The sequence below is a fragment of the Aythya fuligula genome, chromosome 1 (assembly GCF_009819795.1).
Source record: "Aythya fuligula isolate bAytFul2 chromosome 1, bAytFul2.pri, whole genome shotgun sequence".
In the NCBI taxonomy this organism is placed as follows: Eukaryota; Metazoa; Chordata; class Aves; order Anseriformes; family Anatidae; genus Aythya; species Aythya fuligula.
This window is the reverse complement of record NC_045559.1, coordinates 187,861,690-187,888,658: the sequence shown is the minus strand read 5'-3', so window position 1 is coordinate 187,888,658 and position 26,969 is coordinate 187,861,690. Positions and strand designations below refer to the sequence as shown.

Here is a 26,969-nt window from a genome sequence, read left to right as displayed (position 1 = left end):
CCATGCGCTGCATGGCCAGTTCTGAAGTACTTTTTTGAAGTGTCACTACATTAATTGCAGCAACACAGAGCTCAAGATGTACAGAGAATTTTTGTCTGCAAGTACGATGGGATGTCCAACACTCTTTTATCAGGAAACAAAAAAGTTTAAATTGAATAAACTCCTTAACATTTGCAGAGTCCAGCAACTTACTGTCTCCAATAATGAATTGATTAAAGAAGCCGTAGATTTTCCGTCCCCCCACAGAGTTATAAAGTGTACCCGTTGGACTGTCCATGTGTTACCTGGAAGCTAGTCCAAGAACACATGAGCACCAAAGCTATATCCCTTCAACCCAGCAGTCTTTAAAAGCAATTACTTCCTGCATTAACACATTTTATATATACCCACATACAGTGTACTTATGCAAGTGTCCCATACATATAGGTAATAGGCCTCAAGGACAGGATTTTTTTTTAAACATAACGCAATGCTGCTGAAAAATGTCATAGCTAATATAAATATAAATAAATATAACATCTTATTCTGCTGGCTGTTTACAGCAGAAGACACATTTCCAGTAGGAATTCTACTGCAATAACATTTGCCTTTCTTGCTGGGAGCACGTACAGAAAACCAAAGTTTTAAGATGCGCTGTCCAAGAAGTCAGGACTGACACTTAACCTATTTCAGAAGCATTCTTATTTAAAAAGTGGAGTTTCCTCCAGTGCAACACCTAAGACTGCAATATCAAAAATAATAATAAAAAAAAAACACTCCTTGTTCTTGATTTGAGAATAAATAAGATCGCTATTTACCTGCCTGCAGTTCAACCAATATTTGCTAAGAGATAGGATCTCAAAGCATACAAACCATGGAATTCTTCCAAAATTTCCTAGGTGGAAGCAGCTGAATGGCAATGCAATCATACACTGACCTCCTAACCCCATCCCATGCTAACCTGCTGGCCCAGATCGCTTCGAGGGCTTCCCATCTTGGAAGCCTCACTAACTTTAATCGACAGCCATCTGAGGGAAGAATGGAAAAAAGTTCACTCCACAAAATGAGTAACAGCAGGAAGCGTGACTGTGTTTTGGAACTTGTGGTGATTGTTTTGTAAATAACGAGCATCTGTTCTTGACCTTCTGCACGAGTACTGATGCTCCAAGGCATTGTAATGTTCATCGCCCAGATTCTGAATGTACCCACTGGTATCACCCCACCTGCTGTGTGTATTTCAGGTGGAATATAGAAGTGGCATTTTGGGGAAATGTCCTTTGTTAAGGGGGGAGCGTGCTAATGCCTCAGAGCACCTGAAGCTCAGGCTGGGCATCGCAGACCCGAAGCCAAGCCCTGGAAGCTGCCACCAGACGGGCAGCTCAGCACGGGCCACATCCCCACGACCACCACACGAACCCCTCGGGGCTGTCAGGCCCCCCCTGCTTGCTTCCACCGCAGAAAACACCCAAATTATTGAGAACCACGCGAAGCAGGAGCACCTCTGCCCAAACACAGCTGCCGGGGGGCCCCTCCTGACCCCTCCACGGCAGCGGCTCCCCCACTCCGCCGGCACTCGGCTCCCGCAGGCCGCTCCCCACACAGCCCCCCCGGCCTCCCCCCGGCCCCCGGGGCGAGCGGCGAGGGCTGCCCGGAGCGGGGCTGACCGGCGCCTTACCTGAGCCAGGACGGTGAGGAAGGCGCCCGCCCCCGGCCGCCCCCGCCAGCCGCCGTAACACGCCGCCAAGGAGCCTCCCCCGAGCAGGACGGCGGCGGCGGCGGCCCCCCTCCAGCCGGCCGGGCGCCGCTGGCTCCGGGCGGGCCGCAGCGCGGCGAGGCGCCCCCGGAGCGGAGCGCGGGCGGCCGCCGCCAGCGCCGCTCTCCACGCCGCCATCTTCCAGCCGGCCGCCGACATGGATGCGGCCGCTCCGCCGCCGCGGGGGCGCATGCGCGGCGGCCGGGCTGAGGCCGCGGGATGGAGGGGGAAGGCTCCGGGCACCCCCCCGGCGCAGAGAGCCCGGCTGGGTGGTGGTGGAGGGGAAACGTGGAGTCACAGGGACGTTATAGTTGGGAAAGGTCTCCAAGGTCATCTGGTCCAACCATCCCCTACCACCAATGTCACCCACTAAGCCATGTCCCCAAGCACCACGTCCAACCTCTCCTTGAACACCCTCAGGGACAGTGACTCCACCACCTCCCTGGGCAACCCGTCCCAGTGCCTGCCTGCTCTTTCTGAGCAGAAATGTCTCCTCATTTCCAACCTGAACCTCCCCTGGTGCAACTTGAGGCCATTCCCTCTGGTCCTATTATCTGTGAGCAGAGGCCGACCCCCAGCTCCCCACAGCTCCTTTCAGGCAGTTGCAGAGAGCAATGAGGTCTCCCCTGAGCCTCCTCTTCTCCAGACCAAACACCCCCAGTGCCCTCAGCCACTCCTCACAGGACTTGTGCTACAGACCCTTCACCAGCTTCGTAGCCCTGCTCTGGACACACTCCAGGGCCTTCTTGTAGTGAGCAACAGAAAACTGAACACAGTTTATTCCAGAACAAGTAACAACAGAAACATGAATAAGTCTAAAACATCCTTTTCAAGTGCAGAGTTTCTTACAAATGAGACGACAAAAGATGTTGCTTACACAAACTGTCATGGCAGAGGTGCTAACTGAAAAGCATGACAGATTGAATTGACCAGCTGTAATCACTTATGTCAGAGACAACTAGTTACCTCAAATGCTTCAAATTTAATTAATTAATTAATTAATTAATTATTTGGGGAAGGGGGGTCCACTACTATTGTTCTACTGAAGCTCTCTAGGCTTTGGCTAGGTTGAGACTGATGAGTCCCATTCAAACATTGGGCTGTCTGGGAATTGATGATATATGGTCACATGAAGTAAAGCTGAGAGGAAGTTAACCTCCGTTTTTAGGCTGGTAGTACTCGGATTCGTGTTTTTGCAGAAGTTCACCTGAAGTTCACCTGGTGAATTTGGAAAAAGACTGGAGAGAGAACTGCTTCAGGCAATTCTAGACTTAAGGCATCTGGCAGAGAAAGTGCGATTTCCCGTTGCTTAGGTTAAAGGCCTTCAGAAAGTACTCAGTTCATCTTAGCAAGCTGTACCTTTCACCTCTTTCTGTTACAACAGCAAGTACTGTATTGTCATCATTACAGGCGCTGCGACATCTGAAACACGGCTCTGAAACACGGAAATGCCTTTTTTCCCCTCTCACCATTAATGTGTGGTGATATACATCTATGCCACTAAAGTACTTTTAGTTCGCTGTCCTTTCCTGATCTGGATTCAGAGCCATGAATTTGATTTTGTAGGTGTTAATTTCAGTCATTTAACTAATGGCATCTCAGAATTTATCCAGTCTTCCATTAGCATGTGTTGTCCGTTGAATGTCATTCAGTGAAGTGTTTGAGACATCTTCAGGCATCTGCCACCTGAATCCTTAGCCCGATACAAACTCTTCAAAAACACCTCTGGGAAACACAAATGACTGCTCATTGCAAAATCACCCAAGAGTGCAACATGCAGGGTGAGTGGTTTCCATCCTCACAGGCTGTAATGTACATTGCAAAATCTTTCCCTATCCCCAGAGACCTAGAAAGTAAGTCATACAAGAAAATCCTTTCTAATCCTTAGATACAATAAAACATAGCAGCAAAATCCCTCTGTCATGCACAAACGCATACTGAAAAATCCGATTTCTCTTACAGAGATGTAAAACTTACAGTAAATTCCTCTCCCCTATTCCTGCTTTCCTCCAGACAGACAAAGTATTTTCTATCTCAGCCTTACAGTTTGACACTGAGTATTTGCACAAACACCTTAAGAATACTTCCCTTTCCGTGTAAGCCAATAACAAGCACTTTGTGGATGCTGGCAATGTCCCAGAAGCATTGTAGAGGATGGCTGAGGGATTTGCATTCTGAATGCCAGATCCCACAGTTTTGAACATGTGAATGCAACATAGGTAAGCATGTTTAGTTCAGCACCTTGCTAGGCATTTTCAGTTTTTCTTTGAGTAAGAACAAATAAGTAGGTCATTTGCCTTTCCTTGGATGACATTCCTGACTGAAACAGATATAGCTGCAATGTGAAAGGACAACTACTCTCCTATGACTGCAAGCACGCAATGCTGATGGGGAGGTGAGCTGTCCTTAGCCAACCTCTCTTGCTCTCCCTGCAGTAAATTCACCCCCATGTGTAGTGTCCCAGAGGAGCACAACACTACCACTGTGCAAATGAAGCTCTCTTTCCCATCCTGTACAGTTTGCTCTTCCTTGGCTTTCATTGTCCAGACAAGGGCGACGAAGCTGGTGAGGGGTCTGGAGAACAAGTCCTACGAGGAGCGGCTGAGGGAGCTGGGCTTGTTCAGCCTGGAGAAAAGGAGGCTCAGGGGTGACCTTATTGCTCTTTACAGGTACCTTAAGGGAGGCTGTAGCAAGGTGGGGGTTGGTCTGTTCTCCCACGTGCCTGGTGACAGGACAAGGGGGAATGGGCTTAAGTTGCACCAGGGGAGTTTTAGGTTGGATGTTAGGAAGAACTTCTTTACCGAAAAGGTTGTTAGACATTGGAACAGGCTGCCCAGGGAAGTGGTGGAGTCACCATCCCTGGAAGTCTTTAAAAGACGCTTAGATGTAGAGCTTAGGGATATGGTTTAGTGGGGACTGTTAGCATTAGGTCAGAGGTTGGACTCGATGATCTTGAGGTCTCTTCCAACCTAGAAATTCTGTGATTCTGTGATTCTGTGATAAGCAGAAATCATTACATTTAGCAAGCTGACGTACCTGCTTTTGTAACATGTGCTTTCTACATGTTGAATTCAGACTTCCTTGTAGAGGTGGTTGCGTTGCTGAAAATCTGCAAAAGCAAATTAAAAGCCTGATAAAAGATTTTCTTAAATGTTTAAGGATGTGATTTTCCTGTGAGATTCAATTCTCCACTGAATCATTATATAATAAAACTTAAATGCTGTTACTTCTTGTTAGGCATAATGAGCATAATGTGAAATCACATCCACAAATGAAAATCTAGTACCGTGAAACAAAGCCCATGGAACTCCTTTGATATTTAAGAAATGATGTCTGACATAAACTTCATTTTCTTCCATGTTTTTGTTATAAAGTAAAATGTAAAGGGTAAAAATATCAAGTAAATCTACAGCTCCACATGCCTGAATATCCAATTCTGCATCCCCGTGTCTTTTAAGAGTGTTAGGCCAAGTTCCAGCGCGGATTCAGTCTCTGCTGGGACTCCAATCCCCTCAAGAGCATTAGGCTTAGTGCCAGCATTCATTTACTGTTGTAACAGCTTAAATTAACTCCTGTTACATTCAATCTAAACCCTTTCTTACTATTTTAGACAGAATAAGATTTGAGAGGTGGATTCAGTCATCCAGTGTGAGGGCCACCCATCTTGCTAGTCGGTCTCTGGGGACTTCAAATGCTGTGTAAACAGGGTCAGGGAAGGGAACAACAAGCTGGTAGTGAATTGAGGGAAGGGGTGGCAAGCCCCCTTTTATATATGTGGTCTTATTTCAGGAGAAGTAATGTGGGGCTAGTCTGGTTTATTTACTGTGTACTATTTGACAGCTAGCTCCAACTAAATGTAAGATTTTAGTAGGCTAGGCAGTGCGCTAACAATATTTGGAGTACTTCTTTCCTGAAGGAGCTGACCAGACAAGTTAATAGAAGGACATCAAATATCAGTGTTTTATTTCATAGGTGAAGAACTGGAGGTTAAATTCTGCCCAAAGTCAGGCAGAAGACTTGAAACAGAAGAAGATCTCACAAGCCCAGGCCTTCTTTGGCTCCTTCAAGATATCATAGGTCCTCTTAAAAATATCACTTGTATTTTGTTTTAACAGAGGTGAGAGCAATCTGCCTGCCTATGATGACAAGGAAAATGCTCCAAAACCCATAAGGATATAAGCACAACGAAGACAAGCTTTGTTAAAAGTAATATAACTAAATAATCCTTGTACACCTTGAAAACTAGAAAGTGATTGGATAAAACTGGACTATCTTTAAAGTTCGCCAGCTGATATCTTAATATTTACCTAGAGTCTCAAAGTTTTCTTACCAAGGTTGTTTATTGTGAAGGTTGGGAGAATACTTCAGGAATTTCCAAAGCTGCTTTTTTCACTAGAAAGGCTTTTTTTCACTAGAAAGGAATTATTTCCATAATTCCTAGCAATCCCTTCTCCAAAGAAAAATAAATAAATTGTGAGATCAGTTTCAAGGAAGCTGAAATATCCTCCTGTGATGAAGAAGCCTTAGAATGACTCTGTGCTGTTAGTTTACAGAAAGTCCAGTTATTTTACAGGACATGCAAATCATGGATATTGACCTCATTACTAGACAGTCGACATTCCTCCTCCAGTAAGACCAAAAATAAATGTGCACATTTTGTTGCCAGATAGCACCATTCAGCTCATAAATAGGAGTTCACAGCAATCATTGCTTTAGGAGCTGGGCCATAAATATAGCCTATCTTCAAATATTTTCAACTTGCTGAAGTTACTCGAGAACTTACCATGATAGAGTCCATTTGAAAGGGAAAGAATTAAAATTTATCTAAGATATGTGTCCCCAAATACCTCTCATAGCATTAATTTATATTGACCTTTCTAACACACTGTCTTCCCACACTGTTCTGATGTTGTTCCCTGAAAAACACCTTGTATATAACAAGTCCCTTCAGAATTTTGAACTATTTTTGAAGTCAAGTTAAAAAATCAAAGAAAAGAGTTAAAAAAAAAAACAATTTAATATTAAAAAAATGACATTTGAAGATATTAGCAACATATTTGGAAAGATTTTAAAATATAGTTTCTAAGTTGGCAGTTGCCTTTTTGTGATAAATATTTGATTCATAAAAGAAATGGTATGTAGACTATTGAAATAATGCTTTCATGTGGATAAAAAAAGGCAGGTCAAAACTAATACTCTGTTATAAAGGAATGTGCACTTCTTGGAATATGATAAGTATATTCACTATGGCTCTGCAGCTTAGGCTGTAGATCTCGGTTCTGTGAAGAGATATATGCCTAACATTACGTGTTTTGAAAAGTTCTGTGATCTGAAGTAAGACTACTCCTACCGCATAAAATTGTATACATAAATCCTTGAAGATTAGGGACTTTCTCACTGTTAGATGAGAACTGTGGTTTAACTGCTGTTTTATCTTTCAGTGATAAGATCCCATGGCACTTTTGCAACAATAATAGAGGTCCCATGGTCCTCTGAAAACATTTTAAGTAATGGAATTACATTATGTACTTTAGTGGTTAATATTTTCCTCATGGTTCCAGCTGAAGAAGTTATACTTCATTTTTTTTTCCCTTCTAAACATTTTTCTGTAGTGTTCCCAGCACTGATTAAAAAGATAAATCTGTATCCAATTGAAATTGTCTTATTTGGACTTTTTACATGTATCTCTAATTTCATATTTATATAGATAGATATACATATTTGTATATGTATTTTGCGTATAAGATATTAGTAAGAAGATTTCCCAAAATGTTACTACCAGTACTTCCCATGTAAATACACATTTTTGTTTTGGAGATGTTGCTGTATTTCAGGGAGCATTTCTTTTCTCTTCTGTCATTCCCTAAAATCAGTGTGAGCTTTGCCATCAATTTTAATTATACCAGTATTTCACCCTAAGTTTTATATGAAGAGTTGGCAGCAATAACTATAGTTAAGGTTGCTTAACACTTGCCATTGTATAGATTCCGTACTTAAAAAGAAAGAGAGATGGCACAATAAAACAAGTCAAGATTAGCAAAGTTAATTTTATCTGTGTTGCTTCATAAACCAGAAGGATTTACTGGGGACTCAGACTCATATTTTTAAGTGTGATGTGACTGATATAATTGTAAATAATTATTGTTATGTAGTTCAAAAAGATGGTAAAGAATATTTCACAGTATTACTAAAAAAACAAATGCAGAATTATCAGTATTTTAACCTGTAAATACTTTAAAAATACATGTTTTCTGAAAATAAAGAAGCATCATAAACCTTCTTCATTGCTTTCTTTCCTAGACCACTGCCTACAGCTACTATTAACAACAGTTTGCACTGCTCCTGTGATTTATTAATGAAAGTTATTTTAAATTATAACATCTTTAATACCGCTGAAGATGGTGAAGTGTATATAATTATTTCTTTGAAAAAGAAAGGAGTTATAGAACTTTAAATTACTGTTTTCTGTAATGTATTCCATTATTTTAAGTAGCGTTTACCTCTTTTGCTCAGAATACCATTTATGATCTTTGATTATACCTATTTTTGTATAAGGAGGAGGAATGATTATTTTCCAAGTGTGTGTGTTTGGTAGTGTAGTAACTAAAATTAGTATAGGGTCTGATCTAAGCTAATAGCACTGGTACATGTGTGTGGTAGACACATACCTTCACTATAAAAGGTTCTGCAATCCTTTCATAAAAATTTGAAAGTCCTAATACAAAGTTCCTTGTGGTTGGCAGAGTCTTTCTGTTTCCATTGATGTCTGCGTTTGGCTCTTAGGGAGTTGAAAAGTAGCCATACTATTTGTATAAATATTGTGAGCAGTCTTTGTGTATTTGCTAGTGAAGGTTTCCTTAGTCTGTAGCTACATCAAAAGAGACTGCTGGGGCCACTCGTGAAAGCATATTAATCGTGGTTCTGATACAAATCCCTGCAGAAACAATGGATGAAGCTGCTCTTTGGAGAATGGTCCCCACCTGGCTCCATTCAGGTAGGAACTGTTGGCTTTGTCAGGAGTACACCTGAGTACACCCAGTGCAGACTTCTAGTCAGACCCCATCTGGAAAGGCGAAGAGTTTTGAGGGACTTGAGGGAATCAGTATGTGCTGGGATCTGAACTGTGGATGTCCAAGGAGACATAAGCTATACAGATAGGAGGATACCAAGACCCACAGGCTGGCTCATGTTCATAAGTTGGGGTGGTCTCTTGTGCACATGGCATTCACAGTGTTTATGGATCTTACGTTCACATAGCTTAGTTACAGCTTCTCTCTGATCTGTAATAGAGAGATTTTGTTGGAGCAGGCCAGAGCACAGATAGGACACCTGTACAATGCTGGTTCTCCTCCTTGAGCGCAGGTCCTGCCTCACATTTATGCAACACAAAAGGGGAACCCATACAGTGTTGGTGAGGATCCACAACAAATCAGCTGTAACGCATAGGCATATAATCCAGTGTTGCAGAGACTGCCTGCCTGCTTGCCTGGGGAAGATGAAGATATTTAGGAGGGTACTTACCATGCTAGGCTGCTCCTAAGCTTAGATGAGTAGGGCCCTGTGGGTAGAGAGAAGGGGTCTGATGAAAGCAAACTTGTACTCCACAGCAGCAAGAGAGACTGCTATTTTGACTCAGAGGACCTGAGGTCAGCCTGTAGCATCCCATTTCATAAGCACCAAGAAGCTCCAGGAAGCTGTGCCAGCAGTGGAGGAGCGAGGACCAGCAGAGCCTATAGGCCACCTGCTGGAAACCAGGGAGTGTCCATGGTGTGATATTACCCCACATATCCTCAGGACACCTGTCCATGACACTTGATGACATCCTGGCACCCAAAAGAGCCCACTTCTCTTACCAGACCTGGATGGAGGAAGTAGAAGGCCATTCTGAAGGGTAAGTATTGCATTATTGTATTGAACAAACTGTGGGTTAACTGTTGTTACATATGAACCAGCAGTTAATTACTTCATGCCCATGCAATCTATGTCTGTTTTCCTTTCCTCCTCTTAGTTCCTCTGCTCCTTAATCTCTTTTTATATAGTCTCTGTTTTACTGTAAGTCATGTTAAATGCATTCAGGCTGGGTGTCAGGAAGAGGTTCTTCACTGAGAGGATTGTCACACACTGGAACAGGCTCCCCAGGGACGTAGTCACGGCACCAAGTCTGTTGGAGTTTAAGAAGCATTTGGACTGTGCACTTAGTCATGTGGTCTGAATTTCTGGGTAGACCTGTGTGGTGCCAGGAGCTGGACTTGATGATCCTTATGGGTCCCTTCCAACTCAGGATATTCTATGATTCTATGATTCTATGTATTCAGAAACTAGATTGCTGATGACCAGAAGCTCAACTACCACTGGTAGTTGGGGATGTACCAGACTCCCTGCAGAGAGAGCAACAGGAGACTCCACTACTCTGAAGGACTGGGGTACCTCAACAAGGATGAAGTATTATAGCATCTGTGGAGGGTTGCTAGGGGCTGATTGCATTATTGTGGTAGTATGAAGCACAGTAGGCCGAAGTGACTTGTCTATGATATTGAAGCAAGGCAGAGATAGAACTGGAAATAATCTTCAAAGACAAAAGCTATTTGTAAATCTTTTTGCAAATATCACATTACTGGAATATTTTCTAGTTGATTATTAAGGACTTTAAAAAAAATAAAAATTCAGCTCTTTGGATCTCTTGGAGTCTAGATCTGATTTTAAATCCAAGGATGTCTGTGTCTGTCTTATGCTCCTGCTCACCTATTAGCTGATCTTCAACTTACCTTCTGTTTTTAAATTTTCCTAGCTATAACTATTTTAATTTGTTGTAGCTTACATTCTGAAGAGAGAGAAGAGACTATAGCCTTTTAAGAAAGAGACAGAAGATAGGTAAAAGATACAGTCACACTTTCTGCATCTGCCTCCTGAAGTGATTCAGGAACTAGCCCATGTAAGCTCTGAACCATTTCCAGATGTTTCTGATATCTTTGAAAACTCATGGAGAATTGAAACGACACGGGAAACCTAACAACTCTTTTAGAGAAAAAAAAAAAAAAAGAGAGAGAGAGAGATTGAAGAGAAACCAAATAAATTATAATTAAGTAGCCTAAATAACTTCCTGCATTCTAGAAAAAAAAAAAAAAAAAAAAAAAAAAAAAAGCAGTTTCTAAATGCCTAGAACATGATAAGGTGATAAAAACTTGCTGACATGACTTTGTCAGGAACAGGTCATGTTAAACCAATGTCCTTCTTCTATCTATTGCCTACTAGATACAGATGAAGCAGTAAATGGAAAATAGAGGAGGGAAGTACTGGCATCTTTTAGCGCACAAAACACATGCAAAAACCCATCCATTTATAAGGATAGTGATCAATTGTTCTTCACTGTCCACTTAGGAAAATGCAAGTGGAATCAGTTTAATTTCTAGGTTTGAAAAATCCTTTTCACTACGAGTATAGGGAAGCAGTGGAAAAAGCTATGTAGAAGGGCTGCAAAATACCCCTCACAGGAATATTTTTTCTGGACCAATCTATTGGGACTGTTTTATACATACTTCATTTGCCCCAGTGAAGTGGTTTGAGAAAGTGATCTCTTGAGATCCCTTCAGCCCTGAATTTCTGTGATTCTATGCAATCTGTAGATAGGTATACAAATGATACAAAATAAATCTGTAAAGATTCCTTCCCCTATGAAAATGGAGTGGGAAGATTCTGGGTCACTAGCCCATAGTTTGATTTTTTTTTTAATTAAATCTTGAAGTAGGAAGATTATAATATTAATTTTTTGGTTGCAAGATGCAGCTGATTTTTTTTTAATCTCAAGTTTTCTATCTAAATGGCATAAATAAAATGTTGCTTCCCCTAGCTGTGCTGTAATTCTAGGTCATCTATAAACAGAAGTGACGCAGTTTTGTTCAGGTGATTAAGTCCTGGGTCAAAGGACAAGAGTGCCACTATTTGTACTTCAGGTTCCCACTCATTTCTCTCTGAGTCCTTTACCTTTACCATCAAAGTCCTCTGCCCTGCCTTCACCTATGAATCTTGGAGTTATAACATTGACCCTGTAAAATATAAAACCCTTTTTTCTGACTGGTAATAGTACTATGTGTTAGGCCTATGAATACAAAGTGTTTATTTTAAACTACATCCTTCAGTCTAGCAAATGGCAAAAACTGCAAGATATTTACTCACAAAAGTTTTTTTGCCTAGTTTCTCCATGTTTGATATTAATCTGCCCTTGACAGCTATTAAAGTAGAAATTACTGCCATTATTTTACACAAAAACAGATTCTGCAAGTGTAAATTGAATGTAGTTTGGAACACTTTATAGTCTTCAGAGTCATCCCCATTTTCCATACCACCCAAATTATTTTAAACTGTAAGTTAAGTTTTGCAAAGCTGTTAGCATTATTTTCTCAGCTCACCCAAGCTGTTTTTACAAGACATGCTATCTATGATGAATCACAACACCTTTTATTAAAATAGTTATAAGCACATTAGAACTGTCAGGTATAATTTGCAGCTTTTTCTCTTTTAGATTCAGCACTCTCCCTGAAAAAAAAAAAAAAAAAAAAAAAAAAACACAAACCACAGAACTACCCCACACCCTAGTAGCTAGGGAATCTAAGTTACAATCAAATTTATTATATTTACCAGACTTGAATTTCAGATAGGATACCATTATGATGTATTTGAAGAAGAAAGAACAGAACTGTCAGTGGGCGTTGCATGAGAAATGTCTAATGTCTAATGAAAAAGGTCTAATAATGCTGTGATCGAGAGTTTTATAGTGATGAGAGAAAGAGGATCTTTTTTTGTCTTTAACTTCTACATGTTGTACAAGCTGAAATGAAGGCTAGAACCTCATTCCAAAGTTTCAGTTGAGGGGAAAGTGTCTTCTTTTTAGACTTCTCTCTAACATATACCATTGTAACTTAGCACTGCAATTCTGCCTAGAATTATAAATTACTTCTAGAGAAGCAGATGCTGTTGTGTGTATGTATGCTGCAAGTATGCTGTGCACCTGTAACCACACAAGTTCTGCATCCACAGGATTTCTGCAGAATGCTAGCTGAGGTCTGTGCCTGGAAGGCTTCCAGGTCAAGGTTCTCACATCAGAAAAACCTCAATAAAAGTTCAACCAGGCAACTAACAACAACAAAACAAAACAAATAGCACTCTTCTTGTTGCTGACATTAGTCTTCTCCAAGTCTTGGTCTGTGAAACATCTCTCCTCTTACTTAGCTAAGTCTGTGGCACAGATCATATTTAATTTACAGATGCTAATGTGGCTGTAGCTTTGTGTTCACCTTAATTGCATTTGTGCTGTGGAAATTTTTTAATTCCAAAAGTTGCTGCCAGTTTTTGTGTACACAATTTAAGCTTATGCAGAATTTTTGCTCTTCTTGGAGACCTCTGCTGACTTTCACATATTTAAAATCTGTAGTCGTGGATCCCTTTGATTCATCTTCTGTTAAAGAATGTTGGCTATACTAAAACTGGCAAAGGAGTTAAGCAAGATGAAAAAAGTGGTATTCCAGAGAACCAGAATATGGCACACTCCTTCTTTCCTGAAGGTACGTTGCCACCTAGCAAATGCTGAGAATAATGTTCACACAAAGACAAAAAAAGAGAACCCCAGAGATCTATGAAGTGTTGCTTGATTTTGAAAAGCTTAATTGAAGAAAGAGCTTGAGGTGTGAGCATTCCTACTGAGCTCGTTGCACAAAGGGCTTGTCTCTGAGTGGATGTGGTGGACCATCTGCAGGACAGAGTAAGTCAACCATCCATTCACCTGGCTGTGTTTGCTCTAGTTCTGCAGAGCTTGCAATGTTCACACCAGGAAGGGGAGGAGGAGGAGAAAGAGGATGATAGAAGAGGAGGAACTCTCTCTGACATTTCAGAAGATGTGTGTGCTAAAATGCAAAGCCCTTGGTGCTGAAGGTATCTCTGAGAGAGTTATGGCATGGGCTGTAGTTGGAATGACAATACAGGGTCTCACTCTGTTCTTTTAGTCTCTGTTTTACACACGTGGAGAAATCTCATAGGTTGAGGATGACAAATTTGAGAAGCAAAATGGAAGAGGATCAGATTGTTACATGAGAAGAACTCAATGAGCTCTTAGTAGAGGAGTAGGAACAAAATTAAACTTTGTAATCACCAGTGCAAGGTCACTGGGTATTATTATCAAGGGCAAAAATAGCAGAATTTCTGCTCTAAGTGCTCAGTGATTAACAGCTTGAGGTCTCATGAATGAGTAGTTCTTGCTCCAGTCATGGAGCAGCCACATTAAAGAATAACTAAGATGAAATGCAAGGCTGTGGTGTAGTGTGGAGCTGGTGAGATAGCTCCATAGTAGGAATGGAGTTGGAGGTGAAATCAAAGATAAGTGATTTCAGTTGGTTGCACCTTCTTCAGAAGGTAAGGAAGCAGAGAAGGGTAAGAACCTTTCAATGACTAAGAAAACAGAGGGAGAACAAACCAAGACCAAATCCCAAAGACATGACCTGAAAAACAACTCGCATGACACTGCAGTCTTATCAGTTATGCTGTCAGCAAAAAGATGGCCTTAGTTTCTGCAGACTCAACAATAACGGCCATGCAGCAGCAGTTAGTACTATGTGTAATGATGGAAGGGATAGGAACCAACTAGAGCAGTGAGTGGAAGCCGAAGTCCTCAGAAGAGCATCAGCCAGCATTCTGCAAAGTGAGGAAAATCCTTTTCCATCCATCTAAACTGATGGTTTGTTTTGTGGACCAGGAAATATATATATCTCATCATGTAGGATTTTTTTCCCCTTCTTTTTTTTTTTTTATTTTTTTTCAATAAATGTCCAGATTGGTCCCCAGAGAAGCTTGAACAGACTTTTTTTTTTTTTTTTTTTTTTTTTTTTTTAATATATCCTAATTCATATTCCTTTTCTGCAGTTACTTATATTCTAAATGTCAGTGTTAGGACTAGCAGAGATGCCTGCATGTGTGAATGTCCTTGAGAAAGGGTACAATGTCAGGAGTAATTCCTCTCCAACTCAGTGTGACTTCGTGTTTTCTTGTGACCTACACATAACTGATGCTGAGTTGAGCTGTCCGTATTCCCAATCAGATTAAGACTGGAAATGAGGTAAACTCATGCAGTTCTGTACTGTCAACTGGTTGCAACCAAAGCCACTTATGTGAAGCTTACCACCAAGAGGTATGAGTTTGCTGCCCAAAACTTGCCCTGTGCATAGAAGTAGGTTATGAATTTACAGCCTGCCAAAGGTAAAGTACCAAGGGTCAAAGCTCTTGCATTCAGCCCCATCAGAAAGACTCCCCAGGCATGAAATAGCCCAGAGTAATATGCCCATGCTGCCCACCTGAAGTGAGGGAGAAGGAGGCGGACTGCTCTGCATCTGTAAGGGAGAGGGGTAGAAACTGTGATCTTCATGTGCTTAAATGCTGGTCAAAAGATGAAAAAATAAAAACCAACAGCCCCACCTCCCTACCATTTTACAACCTTCTGCTCAGAAGTAGCTTATCTAGGGAGCAGTCTTGAAAGGAGTAGCTTGCCAGGTCAAGCTGGAAGGCCAGGTGCAGGCAGAATTTGGTATGAAACGAATATTCTTTTTCTTGTGGTGTACGTTGCATACAGGCTTGGTGCTGTCTCGTTGCTTGCACTGGCTGTTCTTCTCAGTTTACTTAAGAAGTAAAACGTGAATAAAAAGGTACCATGAATAAAAAAGTACCATGCTTATCTGCCTTCTTGGCAGCTCATGTCTGTTCTCCATAACCTGGCAGGACTAACCCCAGTGACTACCCCAACTACTCTAATGCAAACATCGTAGCTGTATATCCTATGAAATAGGAAACCTTTAGTGATTTAGACTTGGTTGACATAATTTTCTGAAGTGCTAAGGAGGTATGAAGTGATGTAAAGAGAGTATTTGAAATTTTCACATGTGAAAAAAATGCCACAGATTAATGAAAGAGTAATCTCACTACAGAAGGATGAGGCCAGGAATTTAAAACAACAGGAGCTTAAAATCAGGCACTGCAATCCTCAGCATTACTTAGGGTATAAGTAAGTGAATAATTAAAGATACTGAAGAGATCTTAATGGATCTAATTTTCTATATGCACTTTCTGAAGTTCACTTACATAGCAATCACATGAGGCATCTGCAGAATTTTTAAACTTAATTGCCAAAAAAGAGACACCAAAGAGCTGCTTTGAACATCTTAGCCTTTCAGACTTAATTTAGACCCTGTCTTTTGAATATTTGTCCTTGGCCTTATAAAACACAAAATTTCAAATCATTTCAGTAATGGAAACTATTTGATTCTGTGTTCCTGAACAGAGACATTCTACTTGTAAAATATCCTTATAAATGAGCAACTCTTTTCAAGCACATTACCAGAATGCTGTTATTTCTCAAGCATGGCATTTGTGTGTGCCTTATGGATTTATTTATACCTTTCAAAAATGCTGAGAAATAAGCTTAATTCCCACTGTTAGATTAATAGACATCTCTAATAAAAGCTTCAACTTTCTAATAGCTTTGGAATGCAATAACTTTGAAGTATTAGGTAGACTGCATTATATAGACATTGCTAACACCCAAGGGAAATTGCAAATATAATAATAGCTACAAGATTCGCCATTGTTGTCTGAGTACTATACAGAGATGTTTAAAATGACTAGACAAAAAATTATGGAAGCAGCATGTGACTCAAATTATAAATAAAATGTGGGCTCTACTGGACCAAAGTCTATATGTGGGAAAAACTTAGTGACAATGAAATCTTCAGAAAGGAATATTCAGGAACATTTACAAAGGACTCAGTCCTCACACTTCTACAGTTGAGCACTGTTTTCTGTAATTATGGATGCTGTGGCCAAGAATGGCTCACAGATTCCGAGGGTTTACAATGATGAACTGTAAGAGGGTTTTTTACTTAGGGAAATAAAGGACCCAAATGTGCTTCTACTCTTTTCATATCATTTGTCAGAGCTCCAGCAATGTCATGGTGCTCTGGCAATTTATCACAGCAGAGAATCTGCTCCAGAGTTTTTTGGAGGAATGGGGTTTGCAGCGTGACCATTAATCCACTGGGAGACACAACCAGAAAAGACGCACTCTGAGCAAGGGAGCAAGCTTACAAGCTCTGTGTTTCTGAGTAGCTCAGCCCTCAGCAGAGCAGCAGCACCACGTTCCCAGATACAGAGCTGGAACAATCAGATGATTACAAGAATATGAGGTATGAATTCCAGAAAGTTCAAGCAAATTCCTTTTGCTTGTTCATATCAAGATTTATATGAATAGCATAACTTGAGGCTTGGCAAGATAATTTTCCTTCAGTTTTGCCATGTGTTTCTTTAGAAGCCTGGCCCACACTAAAAAAAGTAGGATACCTAATACTAGAGGTCTGTCTGATGTCTCAACATTTACATGTGTAGTTCTGTTGGCTGCAGCGCTACTGCAGTAAGGGCAAGGTAGTCTGAGCCAATTTGTCCATATCTGCAAAAGTGAGCTCTCAGTGCTTTGGTGTGCTATAAATTCAGTCCCTGAGAATCCTTAATGGTCATTGTAATCCTCTTCCTCAAACCTAGATCAATGTTTAAAGCGGAGGAAGCACAGGAACCTCCTGAATGGTTTCTTCCTCAATTGCCTGTCAGGGTTTTCACTGCAATGCCTAGAGAAAGCAAAGCTGTTCAGACGGCATCTATTTCTGGTGTGAATTTCCAGTGCTGCTATGTTTTTCAGACCCTCTGATGAATTTCTAAGCCCTCTTAGAATAACAGCTGCAGGGAGAGGACTGGAATCCCAATGGTGGATTTCAGGTTCGCAGACTGACAAACTCTCTAAACAACAACAGGGTGGGAAAGCTGTTTTTTATCAAGGGCAGCTATGAAGGCAGAGAAGCAAACTCTTGTGAGCTAAGAGCTTTTCATCTCCTTGTCCCATTTTTCAGAGCAATGGACAGGATGCGGAAATGTAGTTCGAATGTTGAGGTCTGGGGGCAGAGGTGCAGAGACTTTTTCTGTTCAGCTCCTCCATAGGGAGGTACAACCTCTGGGGAGAAACAGCCAGTCTAACATGCAGACGTGTCTTGGTGACCCTGATAAAACGTGTGTTGACAGCCAGAGAGAGGGATGGGAAAATCACATTTAGGCTTTCAGAACATTCAGTTCTTTTCCTGAAAGCCCATTTTGCACACATTTTAAACCTAGAAGAGACCATTATTACCATTGGTTAACTCCCTGAGTAACATCAGACATGGGTTGCAGCTGTGCATGCTAAAGGTCTAGAGGAGAAAAGCTCTGTATCTGAAACACTGGGGAAGTCACTGTTGTTTCCAACTCTTCACTAGCACCTGGAATAATACATAAAGTACTTCTGGTGGCACACAGTGGCATGTGGAAAGCTTACATGGATGGCAATTTGCACAGTTCTCTCTCCCTTTACCTTGTCTGTGTATACCATCAATATAACACCATAATACAGTGAATACCATCAAACATAAAAAGTCTACCCAATGTCATTTAATTGTCTCTGATGTTGCTGTTGTCTGAGGATCAGCACTCCCCCCTGTTAATGTCTTTCTGCCAGGGTCAAACTTAAAAATTTGTACTTGCACACAGCATTAGCATAGTTAGCCAAGCAATCAACACTTGAGGTAATCTTTTGATATCTTTTGAAATCTTTGAATCTTTTGGTTTCCATGGTTAAAACTGTGTTCACCAGAGCTATATAATGGTCAACACCTGGGTACTTCTTTAGTACTCTACAAGATATATGATGTGAAAAGTCCACTGCTTTCTCTGTGACGATGGTCACATTGCATGAATTGTTAAGGAATTTAGCATTGATTGGTTCCACAAAACATTTGACATACTATATACATGACCAGTGCTTGGCAAACTTACCCGACAGTGAGCAAACAAAAGCATGTCCCTGGGATTCTCATGGTTGAAATGATTTTGATAATTTGCCTTGTAAGCTGCACCTAACATGTCATATGAGCCTGCTTATTGTCCTATCTTCTATCATCCCTTAGTTTTGCTTGATATTACCTAAGTTTCCAGTAATCTTTATAATGTTTATTGTCTCCTCAAAGGAAAGTAAGACCCTTGAGCCTCCTGGGTGCCTGATGAGAGACTCCATAGACTGTGACTCTGCAGTTTGGAGAGGATAAGTCTAAGGGCAAAGAGTAAGGTTTACAAAATCATGAAGGGAATGGGGGGCATAACTGTTACTCTGCTGTTGTAACACAAGGATTAGGAGTCATTCAATTAAACTAGTGAGAGACTGGTTTGAAATCAATACAAGAAAGTTCTTTTTTTACAAAGAGGATAGTGAAATTCTGGATTTTATTGTCATAAGAGACGAAGTATGGAGGCAGGATCAAACTGGGATTATGCAAATTCAGGAACAGCCTGTCTATAAGCAAATACTAGAGAGAGTGTGCAGGGATGTACCTTCTGATGTCCCTAACCCAGTGGTCATGGTTGCTGGTGGAGAACAAGGAGAACAAACTGTACAAGGTGGCCAAGAACACATGTACTCTTTAACTGGTGTTTCCTACTGCCACTGTCACAAAGAAGGCAGTGCCATAGCTGTACCCCAGACTCTTATAACTATGTTATTTCTTGAATTGGGCTATCAAATATGTCAGATGTTCTCTCAAACCCAAAATATGGAATGCATTTTCCATGACCTCCCACCCTCTCCAAAATGTAAAGCATTTATTCTCATACTTTTGCCCAGTTCCTTTATAAACTTCTTCAGATTGGGCAAACAGAAATAACTCAAACAGAAGATGGCAGTCCTCCATGGGGAATGGTTTAGTAATCATACAGTCCCTCAGCTACCCACAGCTGCTGCCTTTACTTGAGCAGCCTCTTCCCTTCCTGTAAAGGGAAGGGTCTCTTGTCTTGTTGTAAAAGCAGAAGTTCAGGAGTACCAAGTTGAGGTAACACCAAGCCCAGATAGTAGTCAGAGATGTTTTTGCCTTGGCCAGTCAAAAGGAAAACATTACTACATATCCACAGTAACTATTTGAAGAAAATGGTTATATTATTTTCTGTCTCTTCACATCACCAAATCAGAGTGCAGTTTGCATACTGCTGAGTGAAATAGTGGCAGAATGATTAAGGAAATCAACAGGCAAAAACATGCAAAATATGTTAGTTATCAACAAAGTAATTGGATAGTGTTTAAGCAAATGAAACAGACACAGGCATGCAAAATATTACAAAGGATTATAATACTGTAGCAGAGAGTGGAGGTTTCTAAGTGATTACATTCCAAGTGACATGACTACGCTCACTACCAGCAAACAGAGGGCTTTCTCGTCAGTGCTCAGCTTCAAGGAGCCATGACGAGAGGGGAAAGGCATCCCACAGGTATCAGGGTTTCCCAAAGAGTGAGAAATTAAAAAAAAAAAAGGGGGGGGGGGGGGTAAAAATTATCTATTTCATAAAAAAGGGTAACTTTTTCTGATAGCCTATAGTAGTTCAGTGATTACAACAGCAGAGCAAAAATGCAATATATAATATTGATAATATGAAAAATGGGGAGAGTGCAAAAATAAAGTGATCTACCAAACGGGGAAAACAGGGATATAAAATAAAGTTGAAGGCTATAGGAAGAAAATCAATCACAGGCATTCTTAAAAAGAAAACCAAATTTTTGAAAGCATACTTGCAATGGAAGAATTCTTAGAGAAGCTAGAAGATCTTCTGTTAGATGGACGTAGTACATATAAAATAATGTAGGAAAAGCCAAAGTTTTCACTAATTTGTATCTGTGAAGGAAGAAAACAATGGGGATGATGATACTGAAATATTTTGTAATTCATCAGCAAAAAAAGGACTTTTTTTTTTTTTTTTGTATAAAAAGGCTAAACTACTTGAAGAACCTATCTTCCATGGTACACCAGAAGGTCCCACACGACCATGGATATTCTCCCTTTCCCAAGTGCAGCCCATCTCAAGCCCCATTCAGCCATGGGCTCACTGCAGAGTTGCCCCCGTCTCCTCCAGGGGCAGGACCATGCCTGGAGCACCCTTGTCCCCAGCTTCTGCTCTTTTCTTCAGCAGCAGCAGCGGGCACCTGATGTCTGCCCAGCAGTGGGGGCACTGAGCCCCGTGCTTCCCTTGGGGCTCATCCATCGCTTGGCCCAAGCAATAGGGAGGTGGTTGGCAACCACGACCAGTTGGAGGGACCACCACAGATGGATGGAGCCTCTACTACCCAGACTCATGGCCACTGATTGCCACAGACTCGTTCATTTGCTCTCTGGGGCCATAGCACTTGGTCCCTGTCCCTGTTGACCCCAGGAGCCCACACACGGGGTGCTGAGGGGGGGACCCCACAGCTTGTCCCCTGGTACGGGGCGGGGGGGGGAAGGGGTGCTGAGGTGGGCCCCACACTCCGATGTCCCACAGGGAGCCCTGCCCAGGGAAGGGAGGAGGAAGCCGAGGAAGAGGAGGAGGCCGCAGGGGGCACTGCGGGGCCGCCCCGCTGGCTTTGCCCGCTAGAGGGCAAGAGAGGCCCGCACAAGCGCGGCGGGGCGGCTGCCCCTGCCCGGCAGCCCTGGCGCCCTCCCCCGGCCCTCGCTGCCCTCCTCCTGCTCTGGCTGGACATGGCTGGGGGACGTGGGGGGCTGCTGGGGCGAGCAGCCGCCTGCAGCCCGTCGGGAAGGCGTCCTCCTGCCTCGGGGATGTGTCCTCAGGATGAGGGAGGGCTATGGGGCGTGCAGGATGCATGCCCTGGGTGGCCACCTTACCACCCATGGAGGTGCAGTCCTGCCCGTCAAGGTGTTCGGTCATCCCAGAAGGCGGGCATGGGTTCGGTGTAGACCGTGTCCTCCACAGGGATGAAGGGGTGCCAGGCTGCTGTCCTGTCCGTGGTGGTGAGCTGGGGCACGCATCCAGCCCCCAAGGGCTGGCATCCTCTCTCCTGGCCCCAAGGGCGGTGGCGATGAGCTGCTCAAGGCAGGTTGCCGGCTGCGTGGTCGGTCCAGCACTGGGAGGTATGGTTCAGCGGGTGGTTTTGATCAGTGCTTTGGCTGGTGTACGAATGCCACCCCATCGCTCAGACAGTGAACGAGCTGAGCACGAAGCACAGCTGGCTAAGAAGGAACTTCAGGGACACCCTAGAGGCTGCTCCGACTGACTGCAGCCTGCTGCCAAACTCTTCCGAGCTCGCAAATGAGCAGCAACAACACGTGAGCATGAAGAAGGCAGAAATCTCCGTACACAAACAAGAGTGAGCCTGGGCAGGAGATAAGCAAAACGGGACGGGTGATAGCAGACCAGTTCTGACACTGAGCTGTGCCACAAGCACTGCTTGCCATGAGAAGGCCTCTCCGGGCAGATGCATGAGCAGCAAATGTGATTTCTTCCTCTTTTCTCCTTGCAGTCAATGCCACTTTCTCTCTTGAGCTGAAGGGACTTACAACATCAGTTAATTCTGTGTTAAAAGCAGCAGGTGTGAGCCCTGTACAAGTACATACATCAGAGAAGTTTTAAACATATTTGGTGGTTTTAACACTTTCATCACTTAACTGCTTTCAAGTATTGCCTACAAATACATTCCAAGAGGCTGTATTAGTATCTGTGTCAATGCACTGGACTGAATCTGACTAATAATGACATTATTATTTTTTTTTTTTACTTAAATCAAAATACCTTTAAATATGTAACCTTATAGCTTATTTCCTAGGACAGTCCCAAAGATCATATTCTTATTTAAAGATCATATGCTTATTTAATGTAGGCTCACTGATTCCTATATGCAGCAAAATACCATAATTGCATAAGAAATGCATGTCACATATCCTGCTGCGGCTGTGTGTGCATGCTGACAGTGATGCTGATGTTTTAAACTGCATTATATTCTAAACTGCATTATGTTTTATAGTCCTCTGATACAAAAATTTGGTGAACTGAGTGTACCCCATATGAAATAGACCTTTCCATGTTTCTTTCTGGGATTCCAAATTCGGGTAATTTTTTTTTTTTAATGTGTACTCTTACTTTTTTCCTACCGATTCTGAAGTGAAAAAGCAAGAACACTCTTCTACATCATTGTTCCTAAGCCTATGGGCACTTGTTATGTTAATCCAATCAACCTGAATTGCATGGCTAATAGGTTTTCACGAATATTTTATTTATTTCCAGATAACCCAATGTTTCATAATTATGTGTTTCAGTAACTTTTCCTTGCTGGGAAGACAAGAGTTTTCCTTGGAGAATTAATCTGTGCAGCTGTATTAATAGTTTAATGCCCTCACCACCCTTTCTGGGGAAATGCTGAATCACATGTATAGCACAGCAGGTGGGATCCATCTAGTCCTATCTAGACCTCTGTCATGGAGAAGTCTCTATCTAATATAGGTTCCCTTCATACACTGGAAAGAATTAAGCATCTCTAGTGCATGAGTCATGTCATCCTAAAGTAGACGCCTAGAATAGGTCAGATGATTTGTGCCCTAAAATTGCTCCTATTTCTCTGCATTAAAGAACAAGTAATCTAGATCTAGTTGTCTCTACTGTAGCAGCCTGATGTGAGGTGAGATAAATTACGCTCTTGTCATCTTCGGGTTTATATCATGCTCCCGAAGTATCCTGAGAATTCCTGTTTGTAAAAAAAATAAAAAATGAAAGTAATGTTACATTCTGTACTATTTTCTATATATCAAAAGGCAGCTTTTTAAAGTTTGCTGACTCAAGGCATTTTAGTAAAATTGGCAAATGCCATGCGTTTCACTGGAAAGTTGTAGAACCTCTTTTTTAATAGTATAAATCTTCCAAGTCTTCATCTGCAGGGCTTGGAAATAAACAAATTAGTTATATTGTAGGTCTAAAAAAAGGATTCTGTACTTTGGGTGAAATTATGCAATCTGAAGGAAAGAAAAAACAAACGTTTTCTTACAGCAGGCTGATTTTTTTTTTAAAAATGACACTCAACATTTGATATGTGAAGAGCTCTTGTTAAGTTCAATGGGTTGGCAGAGTACAGGTAAGACAGTAAAAAAAAAAAATCATGACTGTAAAGCTTGCCAGAGGTGTCACATCAGTGTGGTGCATGTGAGGAGAATGTGTGCCAGGAACTACTTAAGAAATGCAGGGTTCTTCTGACCAGCTCTGCTAGCAGGAGTTAAAATCCTGCATAAAGCTGATGAGTAAGCTCTTGATGACTCACTGTGGCAGATGCAGTCTTTAATTCCAGGAGGGTATAAGGGAAGTGGGTGTGAATCTCTAGTTGAGGGGAGCTAGGGATGTTCCTGCCTCCGTGTCTTGGGGATAAAAGTGTAGGTTTTTAATACAGCCTGAGCTATCAGTAAAGCCATACTTCTGTAAGGGGTAAGCTTGACATTACACATCACACATAGATTTTATGTGAAGCAGGGTTGGAACACCACCTACTCACAGATGGGTATAATTTTGGGGATGTCCTGCATAATTCATGTGTGGCTTTGATACTTATGAGTAATTCAGACATCAAAGCCTCAACTTAGATAACACTTTTATAACACTAAACTTCCTAGAGCCAATAATATGTGGGCTTTCGTTTGAGTTCCTTAAAAAAAAAAAAAAGGGCAAACAACAACAAATAAAACCAACTCTACCAATACTTCCTCCTTACCTTCAGATATTTCTCATAAGGTATGCTGATCTGAAGTACAAGACAGAAAATTATGAAGCTTGGGCTACAGAAAAAAAAAAAAAATCCCTATTGTACTTTTCACTGGGACAACAACTGTAAATTTTAAGGAACTGGGAAGGAGCGAGGCTGTTTCCAGAACGACCAGCACCAGACAGCAGATAGCAGGCCCCTTGGTCGCTCTGCGGTAAGCTCCTTTTGCTTTGCCAGTGGCGCAAGCCTTCACTTCTCAGCAGCCCAATTTCCTAACAAGCAATTTTATGTTCCCTTCCAAGTTACACATTATGCATGGAAAAAGCTTCCCATTAATAACCATAAAGCTCCGTTATTGTTCTCCTTCAAATCTCCTTAAAACTTCCTTCTGCCACAAAACACTTGTCATTGGCCAGGCCTGTTGCTTTTTATTCTCAACGCTGCTTTCCCCTTATCCTTCCCCCATGTGTCTGGGGTATACACCTGTTGTCTTTCATCATGGGTTAAGATCATAAGCTCTTTGGGCATAGACCATCTCTCTGATTACATGTGTCTACAGTATCCAGCACAATGGGACTGTGATCCCCGAGCGGGGGCCTCTGGGTACTGCCGTGATCAAGTTGATAAAGAATAATGATTTTTGACATGGCGAGTTCTGCAGTTTTTCCCAAGTCATTCTGCAGTTGTTCACACTGATACATCCATTGTGTGTGAGAGAGCAGTGTCCTTAAACCTGATATATAGGGAACATGACTGGGGAGCGCTGAGTCCCTCCTGACGTCCTGGGTCTGGGGGTGGGGGTGCTGGCCTGGCCTCGCACGTCGAAATGCATGGACTGACGTGCAGCAACTGTTTCTTCTGTGGGTTTGTGTGGGGCTAGCGGGATGGGACCCTGCTCTGATGCTGCTGAAACCCATCTTTCAAATAGTAATAGTGACCGATGGAGGGGAATGAAGGGCAGGTGGCTCGTGTGCCACTGGCGTGGGGTTTGCCTGTTCCCTGCACACCCCTGGGGACTGAGGACACAGCCTGTCCCTGCTGCGGTTCCCCCATGGACATGGGAACTGGAAGTCTCCATCCCTCCTCTTAAGTGTTAAGTCATGGTTGCGAGTGGAGGGCTTCCGAAAGGCTGGGAGCTGGGCTGCTGGCTTTTGTGGTGGGGAAGGCCAGGAGAGCCTCTCCCTCTGCCGCATGCCCATCCCGCAGGAAGACATGCGGAGAGTCAAGTATTTTTAATTAACCTCCTTGCAAAGCCCTTCTTTTCCCGAGCTGCGTTTCCAGCCTCCACCGGTTGACCTTCCTGGGCCCCGCCACCTCCGAGACGTGCAGCATCATTCCCACTGTGCAATCTCTCTCCCCAGCTCCCAAGATATTATGTTTCTTCCCTTTCTCTCCCTCTCTCCCCCTGCAAAAAAAAAAAAAAAAAAAAAAAAAAGCCTGACTTCAGGTTTTGCATTGAATTCCGGGGGGCTGCGGGAGCCGTCCTCTCCCTCGTTGCAGCCCCTGCATTGTGCCCAGTCCTTGAGCTCTGTTCGAGCAATCCTTCTGGAAAGGCAGGAGACCCTTCTGTCGCTTTGCTAATGAATGCAGCTATATTGGAGAGCGGCAAAACAACAATAACATCAATCATCGGCATCACGAGAAGAAACATAAATCCTCTTCTCTCCCCCCCCCCCCCCCTTCAATGCCCCCCACCGGCTCTCTCCTGGCGGTTTTAAATAACTTCTGCTTGCGGGAGGAGAACACTTTACTTACGTCTCGGCGCCGTGGGGATGATTTTTCCTCCCTGCCTCCCCCCGATCCTCTTCTCCTTCCCCTTCACCCTGCTCGGAAGGACTTGTGCCCGCAGCGCTTGGGGTTCCCCGCGGCCACAAGGGGCATCCCCCAAAAACTCCCCCCCGAGCCCCGGTGCGGGGGCACAGCGGGGCTGCAGGACCAGGGGGGCTTCAGGATCCCGGGGGAAAGGGGCTTTAGGATCCCGGGGACAGGGGCTTTAGGATCTGGAGGAGAGGGGCTTCAGGATCCCGGGGACAGGGGCTTTAGGATTGCGGGGATAAGGGGAGCAGGAGGGGAGAGGAAAACCGCGCAGCGTGATCCATGACCATGCCTCCCCCCTAAAGAAAAAAAAATAAAAATTAAGAAAACCCCCCTCCCAAACTTCCCGGTGACCACGCCGGTTTGACTTCGCACCCCTCTTGGCGCAGGGGCTCAACGGGGGGCTGCAGCCCCCGGGGGATGGATGGAGGGGAGGGGGGCCGGGGGCTGGCGCTGCCGAGGGCACCCCCGGGAGCTGATCCCGCAGCGGGGTGACCCCGGGGCACGTAGCATCCCCCCTCCCCTTCCTCCCCCCAGCTTTCATGATTTCTTCCCGAGCCCCTGCGCTGCCGCAGAGCAGTAAGTGCCCGGCGCCGGGAGCGCGTCTGTATTGCAGCAGGTAGGGCTGAGCGCTAGGACCTCGGAGAATCCTTCCAGCAGCAATCAGGACTACCTTAAACCCAGCCCAATGCCTCTTCCTGCGCCACTCTGCGTGCTGGATGGAGATCCACAGTCAAGAGCTGCAGCTCAGTGCTGGAGTACAACATTTCACAGGGAGCCCTGCAGAAGCAACACCTGTTTCGAGCCAGCCAAGAA

The 26,969-nt window shown here is 43.1% G+C and overlaps 1 protein-coding gene across 1 annotated transcript in view; it reads right to left on the bottom strand.

Moving 5' to 3' along the window:
* MICU2 (mitochondrial calcium uptake 2) overlaps positions 1 to 1,891 on the bottom strand; it is a 149,963-nt gene extending 148,072 nt beyond the window's left edge. Inside the window, exon 1 of the mRNA XM_032207372.1 lies at positions 1,655 to 1,891. Coding sequence (XP_032063263.1) covers positions 1,655 to 1,891 — 237 coding nt within the window. The remainder of the gene's footprint in view (positions 1 to 1,654) is intronic.
* Between the last annotated feature and the right edge of the window lie 25,078 nt (positions 1,892 to 26,969).